The 27,997-nt window shown below is 38.0% G+C and overlaps 1 protein-coding gene across 2 annotated transcripts in view; it reads right to left on the minus strand.

Moving 5' to 3' along the window:
* Positions 1–3,169: 3,169 nt before the first annotated feature.
* The window catches only part of KHDRBS3 (KH RNA binding domain containing, signal transduction associated 3), an 83,655-nt gene continuing 58,827 nt past the window's right edge, over positions 3,170–27,997 (minus strand). For both annotated transcript variants that reach the window (XM_005145498.3, XM_031045773.2), the window contains 3 exons: positions 21,173–21,255; positions 7,066–7,124; positions 3,170–3,783 (listed from right to left, as the gene is read on the minus strand). In XM_005145498.3, the coding sequence (XP_005145555.1) occupies positions 3,692–3,783; positions 7,066–7,124; positions 21,173–21,255 (234 nt within the window). In that variant the 3' untranslated portion in view covers positions 3,170–3,691. The remainder of the gene's footprint in view (positions 3,784–7,065; positions 7,125–21,172; positions 21,256–27,997) is intronic.

Consider the following 27,997-nt stretch of genomic DNA (forward strand, 5'->3'; position numbering starts at 1 on the left):
GGAAAACATTGCAGAAGCTACCACTGAAATTCAGCGCAAATGTGAGAAAGTGGTTCAATAAAGGCAAATTAATGATATGGTTAATTATAATCATTAACATTACTTGTTTGACCAGTTACATACAGCAATTGAGCAGTGCAAGAATACAAAACCGCAGTGAAATGGCAAAACACTTCAAGGTTAATTTGTCACAAAAGAAAGGCTGCCTTCTACACTGATGCATTTTAAGTCTAGAGACCTTATTATTTTTCCTTCTGTTCAACATCTGATGGATTTCATTTTAGAGAACATAACTCTCCCAAAACCCCAGAAATGCAATAGCAGAACACTAGTGCATGTTATTACAGGTACTGCCAAGAGATGTTCTGTACTGCAAATACATAGTTTCTATCTAACACCAGTAGTTTGAACTGATGTAGTTTATGGTACACACTTGTGAATTGATACAACTTCTTATTTATAGGTCATAAGAACTAATTTTCTTAGGATAAACAGAATGTGGAGTGCTGGAAGAAACAATATTTATAGGATCAGAGAGTCATTTGGGTTGGAGAAATCTTAAAACTCCTCCAGTTCCAACCCCCTGCCATGGGCAGGAACACCTTCTGCTGGAGCAGGCTGCTCCAAGCCCTGTCCAACCTGGCCTTGAACACTCACAGGGATGGGGCACCTAATGGAGTCAAAATTAATACCACTATTATGCTCAATACATGGAGACTTTCAGATATATCAAATTCAGACAAAATTGGACTCAAAACTTTTACACCAAGATAGACCATAGCTACTTAATGGGAGCACCACATGCATAAAGGGATGCACATCTGGCATACAACCAAAACAATCAGTTCAATCATAGGATGAGGATGCTCTTAGGAAGGCGATTTTCATTTATACATGTGATCTGCAACATCCAATCTTATGCACCCTGTAACACAATGGTGCACTCAAACAGCCTCTGCATGACCTGACAGGCACATGCTTTTTCCACCCTTAGAAAGGGCACCTGAAGTAATTTAAGGGTTTATAGGACTTCAGGGCAGAGAACTGGCACAAATGCATTACAGTATAACCATCCACCATGTAGTAGACACTAATATGGCATATAAAACCCCTAGAGCTGGATAAATATTACAGAATGTTCAATTTACACCTGATTCACTTATTTGCCTACTGGTCATCCTTGCTACTAGATATTTTAGTTTCAACCCATCAAATCTCATTTTATGTGGTTAATATAAAACCTCATATTTGCCAATAAAAACTTGTCATGTCTGAATGTAACTGATCATGTATGATTTAAGATGGGTGGTTTTCATATACTCAGTTTTGCCATAGCAGTCTCAGCAGCTGGTCCTTAATTTTTGCCATTTGAGCCCAAAAGGGCAGAAATCTGAGTTTTCCTAACCTCAAAAGGGGCCTGTGATAAAGCAAATTGTTATAAACCCTTTTTAGATGGACATAAAGCTGCTTTAGTCTGTAACAGCAGTCGCTTAAAACTACTGTGGCATACAGGGGCAGTATTTCAAAGTAGAGAACTTTTAAGGGATGTCAACTAAAGGCACTGAGATCATGAGGTTGGCAAGAAAAATGACCATTCCAAGTAGGAAATGAAGAAAAAAACTTGTTCTATTTAAAAAACACAATCTGAGCATAAATACCATATTTCTTTATATATTGAATACACTAGAAAATGTGGAGCTAGCTATTTCTTCAGCTAATGTTTCTCAATGGACTTGTTCTCCTTCGTCTGTGCCAAAAATCAGTCTGCTCCTTGTGCAGAAATGCTTGACTTAGAAAGCAATTCTACAAAATACTTTCTTCAGCTTTGGGAAACCCTATTAGAAGTATTTGCTGACCAGGTGAGAGTTTCAAATTCCCATTCAAACACTACCAGCATAAAATCACATCCATTTTCATTAATCTTCCTCTGTCCAATGAAATACTTCTTTGGTTGACATGTTGTCAAAGCTACGTATACCTCTCAATAAACAGCCAGAGGATGTTGTCCACACACTGGGACAGTTTAATGTCCTATTTAATGATAGCTTTTCACATCAAAACCGAACAGAGCCAATGATTTCTGCTGACCTACAACTTAGTACCTGCAGTGCTTACATAAATTAAAGGCTTGTGGATAAAGACTTAAGGACCTGATCAAATGCTCCATTACTCGTGATAATTTCACAGATGAATGAAAATACCTACCAAAGCATCAGGAGATTCAGGTTTTTGTTCTTTTGGCTGTCCAAGGAGGTGGGTTTCCTGACAAGAGAAGAGAAAAAGATGTTTTTACTAAATTTAAAAGGCTTTCAACTAATAAGAAGACAATGTAAATCAAACTATAATTAATAGAAACTTAATAAACAGAAAGCTTTAGGTAACATCTGTAATGTTTAAGTTACTAGAATTTATGGGAAAAGAATATATTACAAGCTATTGGTTATGAGGTTTTACAGTTGTTTAATAGGGAATAGTTTGACCAAATTTAACTAGCTAAGCTAAGGCTTTTTAGACTACTGATACAAATTAAACCTTTTAAAAGAATTTAGGGGTCCTCAAAGTCTTTCCTACTTTCTAAAAGGAAACTTTCTAAGTTGCAGCCTCCCTGCTTTTATTGCTTATATTAAAGATAAATTAAGTGAGATTAAAATCTGATTTGATTTATTTACCTTTGCAAATGAAGACCGTTTTAAGGGTTACACATCCTCTGCCTCTGACGAAAGCGACCTCAATTAGTCAAGTCAGAAAGTCTTTAAAAGCTTTGTGTTTATTGCTTCCAGCACGGAACGAGGTGGTCATTAAGGTACCAAAATGCTCTTAAAAATTCCAAAGTTGCACTAGTGAAAAAATGCTCAACAAGATGAAAAACTAATCACAGCTTTCCAGAAAATTCAGCTATTTTAAACCATTTTTAACCAGAAAAAAATAAAGATTTTGATTTAATGTGGCACTCAAGCAGATCAATACCATTTGGATACTTTAACCAGCATTTAATCTACTGTAAATATATATAGATAACATTTAGGTTTATACCATTGTTTTAAGGAAGTGGTGCAATGTTTAAGATGAGCCTTTTATGGTGATCGCTGTTAAACACTTCTCCCTGTTTACTACTATTTATGGAGTTTTATTATCAGATAAAGCATAGAATTAATCTCACACACACTGATTTTCTTTCAAAAGTTTATTTAGTATCAAGCAAGGGCAAAACTTTGCTTAACACTACAGAACATTTCAAGACTTGAGTTACAAAATACCACATTATTTGCATTTGGAATTGGCTTCCCTTTTTACGCATGTTTGCAAAGAGAGAATCTAGCAAATGGCTGAAAAGAAAAGCTAAAAACTAAACTGCTGAAAACCTTTAAAATAAAAGGTTACGCTTCTGTTAAAAGAATGGACTAACAGATTTAGTAAACCTATTTTTCTGTTTAACACTAGTTAATCAAAGGTTATTTTTTTGATCACCTATTTTGTCTCAAATACAGTTTGGAAATAACAAAGTTCCTCGGTTTACATTTCTTTCTGTCCAGGTTGTTCTTTCAACAAAAGAGTTTAAGGTTCAGTCCATCCATTCAGGTTTTTTTATGCGCTTTGAGTTAATAAAAAGGGATTGTTCATAGAAAAAATTACTTTGAACAGTATACAGGACTGGTGGAGATTGGATATTTCACAACATCAGACAGTACAATCAGTATCTGGCATATGGCTGGTCCCTGTAGACTCCTTTTGTTGTCCTTGCAGGAGGTGCCTTGTGTCGTGAGTTGGTCCATTCTTCTTGACCTACAAGAAGGGAAACAATAGTTAGACCCCTTCCAGTGTTCTCAGATTATGTATTTATTTTGTCCTTATTGAATTGTGAATTAAGGAGTGATATTTTATTTACTGAAACTGAGGCGTACAAAGTCTAACACTTGACCCAAAACAACTGGGTACAACACACATAGCAGCAGGGCTTATAGCAAAAACATATAATGCTCTGGCATTCAGGTGGACCTGCTCGCTGCAGAAACACAGGAATGTCAGCTACAATAGCAGACTTACAAATAATTATGCTGGGATTAAATGAATGGAGAATATATATTACACATAAGCAAATAAGCTACACTAAGTTCCTCAGCATCAGTACCAATTTTGGCTTAATTCAGATACGCAGTCCAACAGCAAAAAGCCTATAGTGTCACCATGAACACCTGTAGCTTCCAATAATCTAGGGGCAATATCCAGCCTCACTGTAAAGCATACACTTCCTCTAAAATGCAAGACATACAGAGGCAAATTATAAAAGTATTGAGAGCAAGAAAACTGCTTCTTTGAATTGACAATGAAAAGTTTTTAAACAAGCTATATTTAACACTTCATAATCCTATTGCATTTTAGTGGTAATAAATATTAACAGAAAGTAGCAAAGTGTTGTCTTAACTTAGGGTCATACTGTGCCAGGTATTTACAATGAGAAGGAAAACACAGGGCCATATGAAGAGCATAATGAATCAACACTTGGGTATACTTCAATCAAGTAAACCCCAGAGTACTAAATCATCCCTGAAGAAAAAGGCAAAAGCCAAAACACACAATAAAACCCCAAAATAACAACAAGAAAACCCCAATAAAAACAAAAGCCACCCACAAACACCACCCCTCCCCAGATAAAAAGCAAACACACCTGAAAACAGTGCTATGTATTTCCTTATCTACTTTGGGAAAACTGCTCTGCCCTAAGCAGAGAGGTGTCCAAGTGAACCCAATGCAATCTGGAAGCTAAGGTTGGAATCCAAACGTACTGTAATCTAACACACAGGCATCACTTTGTCTTTCTGGCCCATTAGAATAAATAAATCAAAGTTAACATTCAAAGAACCCTGCACTTTGAATGGTAACTTGCTCAGATTAGCTGAAATTAGGTGACAGGAGTCCCCCAAGTCAAAGGTCCAATTTCACAATTTCTTCCTAGAAATCTCAACTACTTTAGTTTTAAAGCTGTAGGTGTTTGCCTGCAGACCCCAAGGTTTACATCACACCTTTGTGGCCAGAACACTTGCCTGAGAGCTGAAAGTTCAAACTTGGTATAAGACTGCAAGAATTAAGCTTGTGCCTCAGGCAAGTTGCACAGGAATCTGGTAACAGCAATATACATGAGAAGTGACCTCCTGTGCTGCTTCATCACATAGAAAGCAAGGCTTGTATTAAGCAAGGAGAAGAACCCGAGCCTAACAATAAGGGCTAGGGGTAAGAATTAAAGCTATCCCAGCCTTTAAGCACCACTGCAAGGAACTGTTTAAGTGTTAAGTTGGTTACAGTTTAAGGGGAATACTTGCTCCTTTTCAAGCAATTGGTCCTGTCTCTGTAGGATGAAGTCACCTTTTTATCAGCTTTCATTTTGGTGCCATTCAGGGATCTGAATCCTAAAAATGTTGATATTCATCTCTCTGGACTGGCACATGAGCTTCTCAGGAGGAAAATTTAGGTACTTCCAGGGAATATGTGCTTCCTCTTGGCCAGCACTAGGCAGCTATCTGCTCACTATGCAGCCTTATGAATTTCTAGCTTGAGGCACATAATGTTCTTTACATACTGTAAGGATGGTTGTTAGTATTTAACTCTGTATTTAAGGATGCACTTCAAGGTGGATAACCATTTGTTTTTGCAAGAACTTTCATGGCTGTAACCCATGATCATTCTTCAAGGTATTTCTAAGTCTTGATCTCAACTTGAGTAAATACATCACTTAATATTCCGAGTGGCTGTGCTTTGATAAATACAAAACCAACTTTAAATGCAAAAGCAATGAAGAAAAAAAAAATCCATATTTTCAACCTTAAATACCACAGCCCACATAGGCTGATGGGGAACCATCTACATTAATCAATTTTATATATTTCCTCCCCATCAAACTTACATTCACAAAAATAGTCTTAGATGTCTTAGGCTTATAATGGAAAATAGTTCATTTTAATGCTGAAATAAAGATTGAAGATACATATACATATCAATCAACACCAGTTGAAAGTGCTGGGGGATAGAGGAATTCCAAGTGACCTCTTTTGATGAACAGACTTTCCCTTTAACCAAAATAATTAGATTAAGCAGACAACATTGAGTAAACTTCTGTATGCGTTGCATTTATCACAACTTAGTTGAGGTCATTTTAGTTCCCAGCAGGAAGCATTTTAAATGGAGGTCAAGAAATACACCATGGAAAACTAAGTAGAGCTCTAAAATCACTGAGGCATCCGTAACCCAGAATCACAACTCCTTCACACGAGTAACTAACACTCCTCCAGTGCTTGAGATTTCAGAGATCTAGGTTAGATGTCTCTGATCTCTAGCCAGAGATTTAACATTTATCCCTTAAGCAAAGGTGCCTTTCAACATGCTTTATGCTCCCAATCCATAACAGATTTCTTTTAATTAAGCTGTCACTACCACACTTCTATATTCTTTAGCACTGGCATATGTTTTTTGCTTCATTACGCATTGTTTTGTCTCCATATGAGTAACCCACTGCCCTCATGTCTATTAGCTACCTAAAGTACCTCCATAACCTTTACATAATGACTCCCTGCTCAATTTCCCAACACTGATGCATGAAAGTTAACTAATACAAAAAGACTATACGAGTCTAAAATGCACTCAATTAGGCCCTGACTCAACTGAGAACTTCAGCGTGTCCTTACCTTGTATTACGTTTCTTACCATTAGCAAGTGTGGGCAGTTGTGCCACACTAGCAGCATTTGCTTTCAGCTGCAAACAGCTCCTGAAAAAAGGCCCTATATCCCATGTTTTTCCCTTAAATCTCATTGAACATGACAGGAAAATGATACTTGATTTAGATTCTGATCTTATATTTCCTTGATTTTACTTTCACACTACTACGTTCGCTGAGAGAGCATAGACATCCCCTTCAGTATTTTTCTCAACCACACAAAGATCAATGAGGCAATGCAGAGATCCCTGAACAGCGGTTATCCAGTGCAGAGCTGAAGCTTGCCTTATGGAACTTCTTCCTTTGTATCTTTCCAAGAGTGTACAACTGTAGTCATTTAGCTTACAAAGCTACTCACCGTAAGATTCGTATGTTTCTTCACTCAGTCCATGGCCATAGTCATAGTAATCTGCTCCACTGTATGAGAGGAGGGAAACAGAACAAGAAGAGCAGTTACATTTTTAAGCAGTGCTTATCATTACACATTCTACCTGTGGAAAGAAGAAAGCTTAAAGGATTATAGACATGTTTTAAGACAAGACAGGTAAGCACGTATGTGACAATGAGAATGTAGGTGCTGTTTGGTCATTAATTAGAAGAGAAACTATACTTACTTTCATTAGGATTTTTTTTTCCATCATTGAGCCCTGATCCACAGTGTAAATGTGGATGTGAGAATTTTATGTTTAAAATCATAGAGTTGGGAAGGTTGAAGATCTTACAGTTGCCAGCAAAGGAAGAGGGGGAAGTGTAGGTACAGAACCAATTCATTTGTCAAACTTCTCATTACCTGCTGTTGCCTAGTATTTTGCCTTTGTATCTTTGAATTCACTGATAGAAATGCAATAAAGGACATAGCAAGTATATAAACCTCTGATCAGCAAGTTATTTTGGTGTCTTCAAGACAAATGTACCTCTATGTAAATGCTATTGTTTTAACAGACAGATAAGTAAAAACATGAACTGAGTTAAAAACAGGAATTTGGGACTGTTAGGATTCAAAAGTATGAATACTGTTAACCATAGCCAAAAAGTCTTTAGTTTCATAACAGCATTTATATTTGTATTGCAACCATTGAATAGAAACTGAAGAAGTCCTATTACATACTGCCTTCCCATTATGCTTTCATATTTCATGTAAGTCTAGCTATGTGTAGTTTTTTTACACGGTTGACAGACGTCTATTAGACATGTTTGTAGGACATCAAAAGCAAGTCTAATTGTTTCTGTCCTCTTCTTTCTAACCACAGCTAGACCCAGGGCTGATAATATTTGGAAGATACTCTAAACTGATGCTATAAAGCCATTACCTTGTGAGTGAGAAGAAAAAAGCTAATATCTGATCACTTGCAAGTAATTACCAATATTAACAAAATGTTTCCATCATTAGATTGCTAACAAATTAAAAACCTGAGAGAAAAAGCAATTTATAGCTTGAACAGGAATTAGCAATAGTTTGTTGCATTTGGGTTGTTGGTGTTTTAGTTTCCTTTAACTACAAGGCTTTAAAATCCCGCAATATAATCAAGGCCAGAATCACAGGATGGTTTGAGTTGGAAAGGACCATCCAGTTCCAACCCCCCTGCCATGGGCAGGGAAGCCTCACACTACACCATGTCACCCAAGACTCTGTTCAACCTGGCCTTGAACACTGCCAGGGATGGAACATTTATCATATTTCTGGTATATATCTATTGTGGGTGCAAATGTGTATCTGAAAACTGCGTCAAGTATTCATTATTGCTGCTGTAAGGCTTCCTAAACAAAAACTTAACCAGAATGCCCTATGAAGGCATCTGTATAAGCCTTAATGTTATCTGTAGTTTGTCAGTCCTGTGCTGGGGACCCCAGAATAACAAGGTCAAAGTTTAAAGCATAAGAAATAACAATTTTGCCCTGCAGCAGCTTTATTCTGATAACCAACTTAAAACTGACATTCACTATCCTTCCACACAGCACTTGATTATTTAAGGCTGTCATTAAGTTTGGAAGCCTATAGCAGCTGAGTCCTATCCCTGTACCTGTCAAACCTGTCAGAATGACTTTGGTAGAGTTTCATTTTATAGAGAACAGCTACTAAACAACAACAAAAAAGTCATTTTACAGAATATAAACTGCAAAATGAATAAATATTAGAAAGGAAAAATCTCTTAAACTGAAAGTCTATCATCTCATGACCCATCTCTGTTATCAAACCCTTCAGAATTAATAATCTGTCCAAAAAGCACATGTTACAACAGGAAGACAAGCTGCCTACTGCAATTCAATACACTGACTGCTTTCATTTGTGCTCTATGAACAATGCCAATGTTTTCAGTCTAAATGTATGTTAAACAAATGCAAAAGTTCAGATAAGACAACTTAAAGCCTATGACCCAAAGAAAAGGGTACATGCACATGGGTATAAGGAGTTCTGGGTAAAAGGAAACACTGAAGACTGTTTCATCTCTAACAGTCTGAATGGCTCATGGAGTTCATAACCCAGACCAAAGATAATTGTGCTTTTAAAGGAATTACAGGAAAATGTGGTATTGTACAGGAAGTTACAGCTTACAAAACTTGTTTCCTCTCCAAAGCAATCGCCTGTTAAAGGAAAGCCGGTCAAAGGAATTCGCAATACCAAGTTTCTTCTCAGATTGTACATTTGAACTGATTAACTGAGATAGCCAAAGTCAATTCTGTTGTGAAGAATTAAGTAGTTATATTATGTAAGTCTTCTTCTGAACAGAAGACATGATGTCAATGTGGCAAAAGCATCCTTGACATTTATAGGGATTTTGTATAGGTTCTCCAGCAGCTTAGCATTCTGACTGACTATACAAACTACCTCCCTTTAATGGCTTTTTTTCTGTAAGGAAAGCCCTTTTCTCCCTATTCTTTTCATTGTGGCTCATAGGAAAAGACAAAACATTTTCTTTACCTCATGTGCCTCCCTCCTTTCAGAACAAGGGAAAAGCATTCCATGGATCCTATTCTTTTTAACTCAGCAAGACTAAACCTGGAGTCTGCTCTGAATTCCTGTGTTTTCTTATGTGAAATGTCTTGAGGCCATTTTCTTCAATTATCTTAATTTTTACTTTTGCAGTTATTTCCTCTGTAGATGGATAACTGCATTACATCCTATAGTCGGGTAAGTTTTCAAGCATCTTCCTAACCATCAAGTAAACAGTACAAGTGCAGTCAACACTGGAGTATTGGCTGCAATTCACATCATTTGTACACAGAGCCCTTGCTTTTATGTCCTCGTATTTAACTTCTTTTGAACCCCCATTCCAGCACAATGTCTTCGGGCTGACACAAGAGAAGACAGAGATGGCAAAGTAAAACACACTTGGATTTTCCATGTCAGTATAAAAACTTGGAACCACCTGATGATATGGAAGGATTGGCAAACAACAATAAACTTAGGTCTAATTGTTGAGGGCTGCCCATTAATCCTACAATGTTTAGAGGAAGTGTGAAGTGAGGCTTAAGCAGCTTAAAGCAGGGGGAAGCACCTTCTCTGTGCTCAGGAAACAGCCTGAGAAGAGCAGCCTCAGAGTTTAACACTGCATCACTGATAAAGTAAAGCCTTAGAGGAGCTTTTTTATCTAGTAACACAGAGGACTGGGGAGCTTCCTGCCATTTCTCCAGAAGTACTGTGCTGTGAGAAGTGTCTGAAAATACTTTAATTTAGAGGTATTCAACATAAGCCTTCAAAGGTCTTATGAAATGACCTGAATTTCTCAAGTTTTCCTGCTAAGCTGATTGTTTCTGAAAATATCTTGACAAGCCATAATAAAAAAACCCATATCTTTATGAAAAAACAACCCCAATAGCAGTAACTGCTCTTGATATGATGGTCATTAGACTCTTAGGAACTCTCACCTTTTATACTGTATTAACTATTAGCTTATTCTTTCCAGACCAGTTAGAATATTCTCTTGGGACAGAGAATAATGGTAGAGTTTTGACCTAACATTCACAAAGGTATCAGAGTAGGTCACTGGGCTACTTCTGGGACAATTGTAGAGCAATAATGTCAAAAACACAATGCAAGTGGTCAGTGGTACTTCCAAAGAAAGGATAAAGGTAGTCAAAACATAAGGTGATTAACAAATGCAACTGCCACAGCTCTTTAGTTTTGATACAGGCATCTTTTAGCATCAACATTATGCCATTGCTCTGTTTGAAACAAAAGTAGTGTGGCAGGGAGCCTGACTGCAAAGGGGAGAGTAAAAGGCCTCTGAAAGCTTTGGTTTACTGGATAAGCCCAGACTTAAACACTGACAAGCCTGGTTACTGGATTTAAGCACTGAGGGAACTGCAAGTTCCTTCATCTTCAGTGATGAAAAACAGGCTTTGCAACCAGTTCAGCTTCTTGTGATGATTAGTAAGGAAAACAGGAAACAACATCTGCTCTCTTTTGCACATAGGCATCACTTTCTGACTGATCCCTTTATACGAAAGTTTCAGAAAGTGATGAAAATCCCCTTCCAAACACCAAGGTTTTCTTTTGTGCTAAGAGGAGCTCCACAAGCAACACCTTTGTCTTTCTACACGCTGGTCACAGAGAACAGGAAAGCAGAAAGTACAAATGAGAATGTCTAGCAAGAGGTAGGCCCTGACTGATATGATCAGTTCTGAATACAACCCTCCCACAAGGACAAACCTTCTATCAGGGCTTCATGCTCAGCTGCTTCTGGTATCACAAAGCATCCATCAACAGTGAACAGGAAGAGTGTCCCAAATGTTATTGCCAAGACAACAATCACTGTCATGAAGCTTCTTATAATGCCATAATTGTTTTGAGCACCAAGTTAAGTACATTCTTATTGCTTTTGTGGATCACTAGAACAGCTTCTTCTATAACACAGCACTGTGTTATAGAAGGAAGCACTGTGTTATACTATAGCAGGATAGCATAAAACCAGGTTACCAAGAGAAGATCCACAACTTTCATCTTGCAGATAGATTTCTATTTAATGCCCAGTTCTGCTACTTCCTAGCACAAGGTTTTGGTACATACTCTAATCCCTATATCTGTTTGTATCTATAAAAAGAATCATCTCAATGCACCTGACATATATGAAAGCTTTATAAAATGGAGAAAAATGATGCAATCTTCCCCAGCTTACATCCCATTGTACTCATACAGACAATCCTAATAACAAACCCATTTCCTACAAAAGATGGCCAGAGTGCCCTCCCAAGGATTCCCTTAGTTATCACTATTCGGAAATTACTTTTTATGGCATAAATTGTAATAAAACTCACTTCTAAATAGTGAAATGCCCTCAGAGGCATCTGCATTCTGGTGCTCCCTATGCAGCACAGAACTGCATCTACATATTCCTAGCAGAACTCTGCATAGCTCCTCAGAGCTAACAGCTTTACCATCAGAAATGTCATTACTGCTGTCTAAATTCAGTCTTTTTCCCCCACTCCACCCATGTCTCATCACTCAAAACAGGAAAGGTAAATGGCAAGTAGCAGAGGTGACTGAAGCACAAATAAGGCTTCTCAGGAACAGCAGCACCAGGGACATAGAGCTTTACCTTGAAACTACGAACAGAAACATAGACATACAGCAACAATCCATTCCTAGAGATCAGAAATGCTAAATGTCAACATTTTGCCATAAAAGCAAAAGGAAAGAAAATCACCAGCAGAAATGAAAGAAAAAAATAAAGCAAGCACTGGCAGAAAACCTAAAGATTTCAGGCTGTGTAAACATCAGCATTTTGGTTTGGTCTGTGAATTAGAAGTAAACCCCAGCCACCCTACATCACTTCTGCCTTGTTTGCAAAGCAGTCGGGGAAGTGCTATCAGGAAACTAAACTGGAAATGTTAAACTATCCAGGTGTGTACCAAATGTGTTCCAACTGCTAAACTGAGAGCAGAGGTGTGAGGCGACACTAACACATTTTCTCCCCTTTCTCTCCATGCATCAACTGTGCCACATGTTCTCTCTAAATAACTTACATTCTAACTTAGATTCATCATAGAATAGTTAGGGTTTGAAAGGACCTTAAGATCATCCAGTTTCAGCCCCCCTGCCATGAGCAGTCAGTCAAAGAAACTTTAGACAATCCACTGCAATACTGCAGAGTTGTGGGTATTGTTCCATTTAATGCGTGGTTATCCCTTGAGTCCTGCCTAAGATGCTGTTAGAGATCCGAGATGTTCCTTGTCACAGACTGGAGTACACAACAACACTGCCTCTAATACCTCATCATCCACAAAAACTGCACAGATGGTAAATCGCCATTCTACATCAACCTTCTTGTCTTTCTGATTTATTGAAGGGACAGCACAACTTTCACCAGTTTCCTATAAATCTGATACCCTTATTCATCAGCTGAAATTGAGGAGCAGTTAAGAGAAAAAATATCATTCTGTCCCAGTTTGTTTGATCATAACCAAAAGAATAATAAGTGCATCATTAAGAAATGTATTTGGTTAAAGAATTATATTTGATTGCTTCCAGGGCTGAAGAATCTGCCAGATCTTAAAAGCAATGCACTACCACATTGAGATCTTTCCTAAAGCACCTTACATCAGCGTGGTCCAAGCTTTGCCGCTGCAAATGCAATAAGACAGCCTTCTCTTGTGTTGAGGGCAAATTCAATCCATTTTGACTTATCTCTTGGCCTTATGTGGACTCTCCTGCTTCTACCAGTGTGTTTCAAGTACATTATATACAATTATCACCTGACAATTACACCATGATAAACCTCAAATTCAGGCTGTTACTACACCATGTTTCTCACACCACCTGAACAAAAACGGTGCTTAAAAGTACAATTTACAGCTCTCTTTCTACTAGAAAACAAGGAGGAGAAACAAGACCATTTTAATACATCCCTGCAGCCGTCTCCCTTTCCTAATGTTGCCCAATTAAATAGATATTTCCTTACCAAAAAAGCAATACTTTTATTCTCTTGAAAGCAAGCCAGATACCACAGGATAGTTTTAGAGAGAAAACCACAATTTTCAATAACTGTTAGTAAGCCAACAGTGTTGACTGCTGCCTAAACATTTAGGCATAGTTATCATTATATTTAATAGGGAAGACATGAGGAAAACCATGGGGTTTTTTTGTATCTCAAAAACATTTTAGCAAGTATAATTTGTACAAATGAAAAGGAATACCAGCATTTCTGAAAGGGATAGAATCTATTAATGTCAACATGATGAGGATTCTCAAAGTCTTTTCCAAAGTTGAGTGCATCATGACATGCAATACTCATTATGGTTTTTTTCCATCACTCCAATTGCCTTAGTCTTATTCCTGCTTACTGAGGTTTCAAACAACACTTTTGTAAAGAAGTTTAAGGAATTTAAACGTCTGCACTTGGCACACAATTAAACCTGTATGTGCTATCTAGGCACTTCTAAATCATAGAATGGTTTGAATGGGAAAGGGTCTTAAGATCATCCAGTTCCAACCCCCCTGCCATGGGCAGGGACACTTCACCCTACACCATTTCACCCAAGGCTTTGTCCAACCTGGCCTTAAACACTTCCAGGGATGGAGCATTCACAGCTTCCCTGGGCAACCCATTCCAGTACCTCACCACCCTCACAGTAAGGAACTTCTTCCTTATATCTAACCTGAACTTCTGTTTCAGTTTAACCCCATTATTTTATTTTGTCACATTTTAACAGGTAAAAAACCCCCAAACATTTATCTGAACATGATGAACTAGATCTGAAAAACACTGCAGAAAATCTCTTCCTACAGTATAAGCATTAAAATGAAGCAGGAAACCACATGGCAGGGATTTTCAGATCAAAGATACATTAGCTTGTTTATGCTAATGTTTTTGAGGTTCTATTGGCACAGAATTATAACCTCCGATAAGCTCATACATACCAGGTGTGCACAAGCAACAATTACATAGTACTGGCCATGTGCACTACCTCCAGGAATCAAACTGCTGTGGATAGATTTGATTTACAAGCCAGAGCACAAAATGCAAACAGCTACTAGCAGTAAAACTGAGAGAATTACATCTTGAAAAGCTACAGTAACAGACACTGCTTTGCATATAATGCATATTTATACATCCTGGAAATGCATGATTGCTGACAAACCTAACAATGTAAATTTAAAACACTGAGCATCACAAACAAAGTGTTAGCAATTAACTTTCAAATAACAACAGCAACATCTCCATATACCAATTTCAAATCCATACACTCAGCTCTTTATGAAAATCCTCCTATAAACAGCAATGTCACCATCTTTTGTACAGCTGCTAAGCAGTTTCAGAACACACCTGAAAATTTGAGTTCCTAATGGAAAATGAAGGGTTTGCCAGGAACTAAACATTGGGAATCAACTTCCCTCAAAACTGAAGGGCACAAACCCAGGGATTTAAAGATTTGAAGGATTTTAGCAAACCAATTTAGTTCTATTATTTAGGTATCTGTTGAATAACAGCCACTGCCAGATTTCAAGGTGTTTTAATTCTCTTTCCAACCTGATATCCAGTTACTTAGTTCTTATGTATGTACCACAAGCTACAAAACTCAACCTTGCAAACCATGGGGTCTTTGTGCATAGTCTTTGAACACATTTAATGGCTTAAATCAGCCACTGTTGAAACAAATAGTAAAGAATGCAGCCTCACAGCATGGTGTGCACAACACTGCATTTTCAACATGCTTAGGAATTACCATGTAGGCAGTTATCTTTTTATGCTTTTAGATAAATGAGCTGAAATAAAGTCACAGCATGTACTTCTCACTCCCAGGTATATTAAGCAATAAACAGAACAAATTAGAAGCATCAAATAAACATAGGTATACTAAAGAGAAGTTGCCAATCCCTCAACTCAGACTAGCTTGACCAGGTGGCTCTAAGGCTTACAGGCTACTTGCAGTTATTTGAGTGTATCACATTTTGGTATGATTTGAGATGGTAGCAATTATTGTTAGATATGCAAGACCAGCAACTGAGAGACAGTGTTTAAGCCAATGGCACAGTGGTGGTTGCCAAGAGGAATCTATAGCATTAACAGGCAAATGTGGACAACAGAAAACATTGCAGGAAGCTTTAGACAGAGCCAGCAATTGCCTCGAGTACTCATATTTCCCCTTTTATACCACTGTTTAGATTAAATTCTGCAACGAATAAAGTGAGATCACCCTGACTGAAGATCTAAAACAGTTTTACAGTTATAATTTAACACAAAATGACATTACTATACAAAGGACTTGCCCCAAAATAATCACAGGCATATAGTTGCACATACTACCTCTTACAGCCTGGACTGCTGACGTATGTTGTATGTAAAAAGACAGTGAAGCTAGACAACAGCTTTTTGTCTCTCTCTAGGAAAAACACCAAGTTTTAAATGCTCACAGACAAGCTTAAAGAAGTTACTTGAAACTTCTCAGTGCTATGAAGCAGCCAGATGGGACTCTCTCCACTTTTTTGTACTACAGTAACTGTGTTAGCCATTCTCTTTTGATAGCAAACTTAAAAGCACACAGTAAACCTTCAGTGCTGTTGGAGAGGTAACAAACCCAGCCTCCTTTCTCAGCAACCTTGTCACATAATCTGAGTTTCAGTAACAAACCTCATTCTCTGGCATGTTAACTCTCTGCAGCATCTGTCACTGCTATGAATGGTTGATCATAAGTACCTCTGTAGTCATCTCAATGCTATTAAGCAGATGGCAGCGCTAAATCCAAATGATGTAGTACATCTCCCTGGTGGACTTTGTTTCCATACACTACCATTATTCTGCAATTCCTCAGTGATAAATCTTATGTATTCTAGAGAACATTAAACACTGAACTGACAGTGACGATTTATTAGCATCCATTTCCCTTTGCTGTATTACTGTCTTCACAAACACTTGTGTGGATCATGTGTGGAGCCAGCAAGGGACAAAACCACTTTTGCTCAATTTGAAACATATTTCAGAGACTTAAAATAAATAGAGTCTTTGTAGTTCATGCTGAAAATGTTTAAACCTATCTATACATTTAAATGAAGACCCAAATAAATGCTCCTGCTTCCTCCACAATAAATACTCTTCTTTGGATTTTCATAGTAGAATTGATTTAGGATCAACATCAGGCCATTAACACACTACTTTCTGCAGTAAATCCAAGTAAAGAATTACAGGCCTAGACAGACTTGAGAAATCCTTTAAGAGGCAGCTAGGCTGTGAAAGGATGCATACATGCTGGTGAGGAAAGCTGACAAGCCTACAGGCATCTGATACAGGCAGTCATCAGCACTAGGAATCACAAGTATGGTCTTTCACACTTACGTTAGACCATGAATTGCAGAATTCCAAGAAAGTCTGTTGTACAACTGCCCATGTTAAAGTACGCGTGTATATGGAAGAAGTATTATCAAAGAATTACTGACTGCATGTGAAATTTGCCCTGCACAACTGTAACAATCAGTCTAATCTTGCTGCTCCCCTTAGCTAGGCACTGGGTACCAACCATAAATGATCACAGCTTCTGACAGCTCTATTATGGTAAAACTGTTTCAGCTACTTTAGAATCATAGAATACCAGGTTGGAAGGGAGCTCATGGATCATCTGGTCCAATCTGCCTTGGCAAAGCCTGACCTACACTAAGTGCCCCAGCACCCTGTCCGGCTTGATCTTCAGTGTCCAACACAGGGGAATCCACCATTTACCTGGGAAGGTAATTCCGATGGCTGATTGTCTGCACTGTGAAAATTTTCCAATGCCCAAACCAGAATCTCCCCAGGAGTAACTTGTGCTCATCATCCCTGGTCTTTTCCATGTGACTCCACATAAAACAGGAGTCTCCATCTCCTGGAATCTGGTGATCAGGTCTCAGCCAAGTGTTTGCTACCCTCTGGGTTTTAGAATTTGAGAACTATTTTGTTTTGTGCTATTATAACAATTCCGAAAGCCCAGCTGATGAACCATCCCACTTTACCCTGGTATAAATATCTAACAATCCTCTGCAAAACACTATACACAATTTAATTACATCTCCTCTAAAAATAAATCAGTTAAGATGTTTAGTCAAGCTTAGTACAGCTCCAAGGGATGTTTTGAAGTCTTTTTGTCCATGAAAAATAATTCTGATAAAAGACATCCTCTCTTTGAGGCTTTGTTCCACAAAAACAACTGTGGACAAGAAAATGGTTTAGAGGAAAAACAAGTTTTTTTATAGGATTACAGAGCATTAAGATAGATGAGAACTTGGAGAACACTCTGATGTTTCTCTCCCTATTAGTGCTGTGACAGGTTTTATCTGAAGCGTTAGATTGCCATGCTTAAGCAAGAATAACGTCTCACACAACATCAAATGAAATACCATTAAACTTTTAAGTAAACATTACTTGGTAGCAGCAAGCAGTTGGGTTCTAGAAAGGATGCTTTTGTAGAGGCATGCGAAGTCCCAGCTACCACAACGCATAGAGGAATAAGAGAGTGCTGGGTTTTTATATCTGAATATATCACCTATTCTAGTGAATCAGATTTGGCTGTTTCTGGGAAATATACCAGAAATAGCAAAATTACAAAGGAGGGTCATGCTCTATTGTACTGAACAGTCCAAGTTGAAGAACATCTTCCTGTACACAGATATCACAGATGTACTGTAACACGTCATCTTACACATTTAGAAGATTTCTAGAGATTTCCAATTCTATTGAAATTTTCCACCTTTAACAGAAGAATCGGTATCAGAAAATGCTTTTAAACAAAAAAATGAGTATTTCAGCTGTCTTTACTGTATCACACATACATTGTACCCAATGCACATATGTGAACATAAATTTGATGAAGTGCAGGAAAAGGGTTCACATACTGAAAAACTATTGAAATTTTATGAGCAAACCCTCTTTTCAGTTTATTAGTTATTTCTCAAATTTCCTCTTTAATACACAATATCAATATCACAATCTTCTAGATTAATAGCATTTCTAGTATGTCTTGATATTAATCTCTTAGGATTACTGCTTTCAATTTACAAATAAAAGTTGTTTTTCACATGGTAGTCACACAAATGATACATTTCAAACATGCGAATGTCCTCTATGTGCAAATGCCTTTTCCTTCCATGCCTTATGAGTCAAAATATCCTGAATGATGTAAAGCTAAATGATAAAACCGCTTTTCCCTTATTTCCTTCGTAGTAGTAAGGGCATTGCAATGCACCTAAATGATAAATCTCCTGGTGGTTACAGAACAGCATTTTGCAATATGGGCTATTTGCTATTCAGATTCAAGATAGGAATGCTGTTCTAGGTAGCTCAGATGGCTGTTTATAGTTATTACTTTCTGCCTGCCAATACAATCCCCAAAACTTTTGCAAGCCAGACATTATGCCAGAAAAATCAATGTCAATACCCCATGAGAAACATGCAAGTGAATGATTTCTTGTTTTCTTTTACCATGCAACACTTTGTGAAGTTGGGGGAATGGAAGGATGAAGTAATCGTTCAGAAGCTCATGAATTCAACACAATCTAACAGTATATGTATTGTACAATACATATATAGGTAATTATACAGGTAAAACACAGAGCGATAACTATATGAACTATCTCCTTCCAGATGGCTATGTATACATAGTCTATCTAAGATTACACATATCCTTATGTACTAGTCCTTCACAAGAGCAATTTCAATTTTCAGGAGATGCGCTTTTTGCCAATTTCAGTTCAAAGGAAAATTAGTGAAAACCTTAACATGGAAAAAAAAAATCAGATCCAAGCAATATTTAGTTTTGGCTCAGACAAATGACTTTGTAATGAAGTCCAAATGTTTGTGTGCTATAAGCCCATTTACCAACACTAGAAGCAGTAAAACAGAACAGAATTGCCAACATAAAAGTTGAGGACTATTTTGGTAATTTTCTTTCTGGAAAAAGGCCATTACCAACAGCTGCTCTCTAAATGTAACATTCTACAGAGCCTCATGCTTTGCAGGTCCTACACTGCTGCTTTAAGTCATATTATTCTTACTTGATAGCTTGCAAGACTCCGTAGGAACGAAGTATCAGACACAAAGGTATTTTCATTCTGTTAGTCCTCAGAAATAATGACACTTGAATTTTCCATTAAGCTTTTTCACATTAAGTTATTGTATACAGGAAAACATTTATAGAACAAAACTTAAGGTGGGTATATCAACACTATAGCAAAGCAGATGTCAGGTGTAAACAGCTTTGTTCTCAACTTTGCTGTGAATAGTTCTGCACCATTTCAGATAAACTTACACTGTAGAAGTCTTAAATATTTAGCAGAAGGTAAACCACTAAGTAGTATCTATTTTTCAACATCACAATAGCCACCACTATCATAGACTGGTTTGGGTTGGAAAGGACCTTAAGATCATTCAGTTCCAACCTCTTCGCCATGGGCAGGGACACCTCACACTAAACCATGTCACCCAAGGCTCTGTCCAACTTGACCTTGAACACCACCAGGGATGGAGCATTCACAACTGCCTTGGGCAACCCATTCCAGTGCCTCACTACCTTTACAGGAAAGAGCTTCCTCCTTATATCTAACCTGAACTTCCCTTGTTTCAATTTAAATACATTCTCCCTTGTCCTATCACCTTTTCCTACTGTCATTTTCCCAGTGGGCAAGGTTTGAAGCTCCAATCACACCCCGAACCACCAAAGCAGTAATGCAGAATTGTAGTATTTTAACCATTTTCTCAACATTCTTGCCTCAGTCATTTGAAGTTCTTTGCCATGCAAGTTTCAAGAACTTCTCAATGACATTACAGAACCTGCTACTGATCAAAATAGGAATGCTTGGTCTAAGCTAAAAAAGAATGAGGATAAATTATAACTCAGTAATAGGTGCACAAAGTTCCCTTTCCAGACACGCACATTAGAATGACCCAAGAGCGGGGATGAGCAGCCAAGCTTCTAAATGTGATATTTGCCATTAAGTTCAAACTATCACCAACACAAGTAATTTATACTACACAGCATTTCCCCATAATTGGAATACATTATTATTCATTGTAATTCACAGAGTTTCCAAATAGCAACTCTCTTTAAGGAAGCAGAATGTGAAGAAAATAAATCATAAGTGCTTAAAAACAGTGCTGAGAATTAAATGGGAGAAGGAACACACAGAGAAAGCTCCAGATTTGTCACAAAGACAACTCCACAGAGAAGAAAAACAAAAGGATGGACTTTTTTTTACAGCTAAGTAAATGCAAAATACTGGAATAGAACCATGTTTAAGCAGCAAGAAAAATGCAATCAGCTCTTGTGTTTCAGATTTATGATTTAGCATCACTAAAACTGATTCAAGTTCTCATTTCTGTTTCTTTTTGATCACTCAGTAACTTGATTTACATGATACTAGAGAGAAATCTTATAAAAGGCTTGTTAGAGATAACATTTAGTGATTTTTTGCTGGTAAAGATGAAATTGAAAGAAATTGAAAGTAAAACTAACTTCCCAACTGTAGAATATTTCAAATAGAGATACAGCAGATTAAGATTTACCTTTGTGCTTGAGTGCTATAGCTGTTATCATAGGAATCATAGCTTTGTTCATCATAAGCAGTTCCATAGCCATCATCATACTCCTGAAATGATAAAAAAAGAAAGGTAGCATTAACCATAAGCACAGTCCAGAAGCATAGTAACCTAGATCTAAATAGGAAGGAATACTCTTCTGAAATGTATGAGACATTTACACCGTGAAATGGCAAAACCTTATTGATAGTAATAGAAACTACTCTCATTTAGGAGGCCACACACATCTAAGGTTTTAATTATTGGCAGTGTGCTTTGAAAAGATCTTTTTTTGTTAACACTACCTTGTGCAGAGAAAGCAAAAATACTTCACATCTCCATACACTTGAATATAAGCTGTGTGAGCCACCAACCTTCAAGAAAGCCCAGGGGAGCATCTCAAGAATTAAAACATCTGAATAAATATTGTGCAACTGATTTATTTCTGGTCAATAAATCCAATGTTCTACATAGATTACAGATGGGAAAGAAATTCCCAAGAGATAACACAAGTAAGAATGATTGTTTTACTTCTTTCAATGCCCTCTATAGAATTTTCAACCTGTGGGAGTTTAGCACACATTAACAAAATAAAAGCAAGCGTTTCTTACTCCTCCCACATTATCCACACTATTTAAGTATCCCCTGTAGTAACACTGTTCCCAGAATAGCACTGGATTTAAATAAAGTTGAACAAGCCACTAACACCAGCTATAAGCCACACAAGTTTAAGATAAAAACCAAGTGACAGCGATACCAGGTTTTTCCCAGAGAAGGATGAACTACGGAAATCCAAAGAACTATCAGCAATATGTTTCATCCAGTAATAGAGATAAACATATGGGAAGTAGAAGCAATGCTTCCTTTGTACTAATTCCTAGGAAATCCTAATATCCAAATCCTATCCAAATATACCAAACACCCCTAAATACCCATTGAAGGGTCTTGTCCAGTTTTGCCTGATGAGAATGACTTGATGAGAAGATACTTTGAAGATATAAGGACCAAAAAGAAATGAAAATCGGGCATTATCATACATATGGTGTTTTCAAAGTAAGTGCGTATCAAATCCTAGCATTGTAGATAGAGTCTCAGGAAAGAAAAAGCTCTTTACCAGGAAAGGGAAGCTTCAAGAACCTTTCAGTGATGACAGGAAACAAAAAGTGACTAGCAGCATCAATTAGGTAGGGATGACAAATGATGCATTGTCCAACCCAGCAAAACACATCTCGTACATTTGTAATCAACAGCTTTCTAGACATTGGAAGGAAAGCTTTCTACAGTAGAAGCCAATGACACCCTCAAAACAACTGACAGGAAACTAAATTTGCAAAGAGTTTTTAGCCTTTTCTTTCCAGGAAAACCAGGCCATCTGCCCATCAGCACTGTTCCACCACCACCAGATCAGTGAGCATTATTGTTTCCAGGCAGTGTTTAGTAGACGGATGTCTATGAACATTTGCCAGTACAAATGAGTGACAGCCTATTCATAGAGCTGGAAGAAGAAACGAGGATTCTTTCAATTGTCTGCTGTAAAGAGATCCATGGATAAACAGTCTCACTTGAAAAGGAAATGAATTATTTTCTCTTTCAGTAATTCACTGTCCTGAAACTAAAAATTAAAACCGAGTCCTAGTATTTTCTTTGCCCATCTGGTATATAGATTTTTCTTGATAAGCCATACACTGAACCCACAAAACCATTGCCTCCTGGCAGTTATTACAAACAAGCACTTTATTACTTATTGATGCAATGCACAGACATCTGTTAACAATACAGGCACTGATCAACAGCAGAAGCTGCCTGAGCCAACTTACATGCTCTGCTCCAGAACATTTACATGACGTTTTCTCTCATAGAATCTCCCAGCTGTGAATCAGCCATCTCTAAGAGGGGCTCCCAAACTTCAAACCACCCAGCAGTGGCAACAAATGACAGCAGAGAACTGAAATTAACCTTCTAACATGGCAGAAGAGCTTTGTCATGAAGGAATCATTGCTTAAGTAATCAGTCCCATTCACATTTACTAAGAACTGATCATGAAAGAAAAGGGGAAGCCAGACTACCCTGAAGTTATGGTGTATCTATAGCTTCTTGAAGACAAAGGAACAAAGTAAACTTGAAATAGCAAGACCCTTAATAAGACAACTAGCAGAATAAAATAGGTTTTCATGAGGTCCATGTTGTCTCAGACTTGAGTGTTTCCAGTATCAGCATTTCTCTTCCAAAGAGATGTTGGCCAGAACTCATTACTGCTCACCATTTGGTGTTAATAAATCGACTACTGCAAAAATTAAGCCCTGCATTATTACACTGTTGAAAGTGGCTTTGATCACTTTGAAGGGAAAGGTGTCTGGTTTGTAGTTTATACGTGGGACTCCTGTCACTTGGCATTAAAAAGATCAACTTGTGCTGTTGCAATTACTATAAACTGCTTAAACAGAACAACTCTTCCTTTTTATTGCTGTACTTACATTTATAAAACAAAACAGAAAATGCATTAAAACCACGATAAACACAGGGAACATGCTGTAGAAATCAAACAGGTTTAAAGAGCTGTTCTCAATGGCTTGTTCTGTTAAGCGGTAAGAGATTTTAATTCCAGAACACTTGTTTATTGTGCACTATTCCCCTGAAGTAGCAATTAGGCAGGGACAGCTGAATTATGTTTCAGAGCTTTCCTTGAATGCTACCTGACACTATTTTCTTAAGAGTATTTGAATCCTCTCAGGTTACACGTAAGGTTGTCAAGGCAGAACATTTTACATTTTAGATTAAATCCACCACCTGAGTATTTTCTTTCTGAAACAGGCCTCTTGTGACTTCAATAAATGATTTAGTACCTGGGTGTCCTGGGTTTAGCAGTAGCGGTCATTTTTTCTCCTTGGTAGCCGGTGCAGTGCTGTGTTTTTGACTTTCAGCCTGGGAACAGTGCTGACAGCACCGATGTTTTTAGTTACTGCTCAAATGTTTGGTCTGGCCAAGGACTTCCTGAGCTCATGCTCTGCCAGGGAGGAGGGAAGCTGGGAGGAAGGAGAGACAGGACACCTGACCCAGGCTAGCCAAAGAAGTATTCCATACCATAGCATGTCATGCCCAGGGAAGTAACTGGGAGTTCCCCAGAAGGGCTCACTCTCTTCTGGGACAGGCTCATTTCAGTGGGTGGTATTGTATTCTCTTCCCTCTTTATTTCCCTTATCATTATTACTATTGGTGGCAGCAGCAGTGCTTTGTGTTATACCTTAGTTACTGGAGTGCTCTTATCTCAACCCAGGGGAGTTACATTCTTTTGATTCTCCTCCCCATCCCTCTGGGAGCAGGTGTGTGTGTGTGTATGTGTGGTTGAGAGAGAGAGAGAGAGACTGTTTCAGTACTGTAAAACATCAGGCTAACTTAAATTAAAAATACCATGTTTACGTATATCTAATGATATAAAGAAAATGGAAAAGACAGAACCTAAATAAGGATATCCTGTACATCACAGCTCCACTGACAAGTGTTGTTACACAGATTTCTTGGCATAATACAAGAATGACATCTTCATAAGATTATTTTAACTGAATCTTTCCTGCTGATTTTTAGGATGTTTCAGGTATTTATAAGGGAATTCATTTTTGTATTTAAAGCCATACTCTTATCTGGATGACATCTTTTTTGCTCCTACTACCACAAAATGCATTGTGATGGACTTCCCTCTCTACTCCAATTACAGAAGTCTACAAATAGCTCTTCTTAAAAGTACTTCATACACAAAGTTTACTGGTAAAGCTGTATTTCCTGTCCTGCTCAAAAAAAAACCAAAAAACACCCCAAAGCCCAAGCAAGACCATATACTCATCCCATGAATGGAAGCGTTTTGTTACTCATTACTCTACTTTTTAGACTATAGAAAAGTAAATCTCATCAGATTTAGTCTGATCAAGAGCCAAGTGTGCTGTACAATTTGTGCTTACAACAACAATGTAGGAAAAAAGTGAGCTGAAAATGCTGAAGTCCTCTTAAACGACAGGTATTACTCACACAACATATAAAAAACATCAGCAAGGAAGAGAAAGAGCCATTTTCCTGACCTTTTCAGTTCAGTCTTAAAAATCTTCACCCAAAGTAACAGAAGAGGTATAATTACAAGACATCGATCTAGTTCGAGACCATCTTAAGATCCTGAATGTACACAAGTCCATGGGCCCTGATGAAATCCATCCGTGGGTCCTGAAGGAGCTGGCGAATGAAGTTGCAAAGCCACTGGCCATCATATTTGAAAAGTCCTGGCAGTCAGGTGAAGTTCCTGATGACTGGAAAAAGGGAAATATAACCCCCATTTTCAAGAAGGGGAAAATGGATGACCCAGGGAATTACAGACCAGTCAGTCTCACCTCTGTGCCTGGCAAAATCTTGGAGCAGATTCTCTTGGAAGGCATTCTAGGGCACATGAAAAAGAGAAAGGTGCTTGGTGACAGCCAGCATGGCTTCACTAGAGGGAAATCCTGCCTGACCAATTTGGTGGCCTTCTATGACGGGGCTACAAAAGTGATGGACAGGGGTGGAGCAGTTGATGTCATCTATCTGGACTTGTGCAAAGTGTTCGACACTGTCCCACATGACATCCTTGTCTCTAAAATGGAGAGACATCAATTTGATAGGTGGACTACTTGGTAGATAAAGAACTGGCTGGATGGTTGCACTCAAAGAGTTGTGGTCAACGGTTCAATGTCCGGTTGGAGATCGGTAACGAGTGGTGTCCCTCAGGGATCAGCATTGGGACCAGTCTTGCTTAACATCTTTGTCACTGACATTGACAGTGGGATTGAGTGCGCCCTCAGCAAGTTTGCCAATGACACCAAGCTGTGTGGTTCTGTCCATACGCTAGAGGGACTCTTCATTAGGGACTGTAGTGATAGGACAAGGGGTAACGGGTTGAAACTTAAACAGCAGAGGTTTAGACTGGATATAAGGAATAAATTCTTTACTGTTAGGGTGGTGAGGCACTGGAATGGGTTGCCCAGGGAGGTTGTGAATGCTCCATCCCTGGCAGTATTCAGGGTGAGGTTAGATGAAGCCTTGGGTGATATGGTTTAGTGTGAGGTGTCCCTGCCCATGGCAGGGGGTTTGGAACTGGATGATCTTAAAAGTCCTTTCCAACCCTAACTATTCTATGATCCTCTGAAAATATTAAACTATTCTGTAAAACCTCAAACCTCATTAACACCAATATTAAGCCAGCCTGTAAGCCAGAATTCTACATTTCCTCTTAAAGAGAGCTTCTGCCTGCAGTGGTGTCATTGATAATGCCTGCAGTTGATATAAATCCACAGAGCAGCACTGGTAACAGTAATTGTTTAGTGGGAAGTGCAGAAATTTTTCATGAACAGAACCAAAGGCAATGTGTAAATATGCACCCTTCAAATATATTAAATACTAAGTTACTAGCACTGGTCAGAAGGTGATAAAAGCAATGAAAGCAATCTTTGCTAAAACCTCTGCAACACCCAAACCATTATAAATCATTCTAAGCCTTGCTCATCAATGTTTCTTTCCAATAATTAAGTACTCTAAACATAGCCTTGTTCATGGGGAAGAGGAAATGGTGGCTTTAAATTATAATCTCCTGACAGTGACAATGACAGACTGGTGTTTGGGCCCTCTTTAGGGGAAATTAACAATGTTCTGAAGAGAACAAGCCAGAATCAGAAAGAAAGAAGAGGGTAAAAAGTTCATTTTAACAAAAAGGCTATTTGTAGTGCTGGAAAACAAATCCTGAAAGCAATAAGAAATCAATTTTCCAGCTCTCCCCACCTAAAGAAATCCATCCAAAGGGAAAAAAGAAAATATAAGGCTGTTATCACTACAGCTAAAAGGTTGTTTCTTTTCCTCATCATTCTCTGAAATTAATACTTACACCAGTACTTTATCACAGAATACTAGAGGAATGACTTCTTTTTAGACAGACTACTACACTCAAAATGCTTGTGCAGAGATTAGCTTGAAGAAAGAACATGAGATTACATCAAAGCAGTGCAATGAAGTGGGCTTCTTTTTGGTAAATTACAATTGTAAAGGGAACAGCCATTTTGTTGTGTAGAAATAACATCTCCCCATCATTTAATCAACAGGGAACATGGGGCAATCAAAACAAATATGGGCAGCTAAAGTCTGAGTGATAACATTAAGGACATTAGCAGGAAACAAGCACAGAATGTAAGCTCTCATTTTGTACATTTTCATCTGTTTTCATCTAGAAGGAGCCTAGTGCATATTCAAGCAGAACAAATAAGGTTCTCCTGGAATAAGAGATGTACTCTTACATCTTTCATGTACCTCAAAAAACAACCCAGAAGAGGTGCTAATGAACGCAGCAACAACATTTAAATCAAGTTACAAGCAAGCCAAAACAATTCTGTCTTTCAATATACAACAGAGAGCAATGTCAGCATCAGGAGGGGCAACTCATGCTCATTGAAAAATACAAAATCAGAATGTGGTTGACTTAGATAAGCAGCTTAAACTAACATTTAATATGCACATTTTAAATGCACATTGTAGGTGAACTTTCAACTCTGAGACAGCCAGCTGGAAAAGCTTTTCAGCCTTTCCTCCAAAATATTCTACTGTTTCCACAGCCAAAGTCACCCAAGTTGCCCTCAAAACGTAGGTTTTCCATGTTTCTTTCCACCTCATGTTGAAAATTCAGGAGAAAGCCAATGTAAAAGATTCAAAACAAACACCCCAAATTAAGGCACCTAAGGCATTTTTACATTCTCTTCTTGCTTGTCCTATTTAGCATGAAAAAGAACACTGTAACTGGCAAAAAGGCCA

The sequence above is a fragment of the Melopsittacus undulatus genome, chromosome 1 (assembly GCF_012275295.1).
Source record: "Melopsittacus undulatus isolate bMelUnd1 chromosome 1, bMelUnd1.mat.Z, whole genome shotgun sequence".
Classification (NCBI taxonomy): Eukaryota; Metazoa; Chordata; class Aves; order Psittaciformes; family Psittaculidae; genus Melopsittacus; species Melopsittacus undulatus.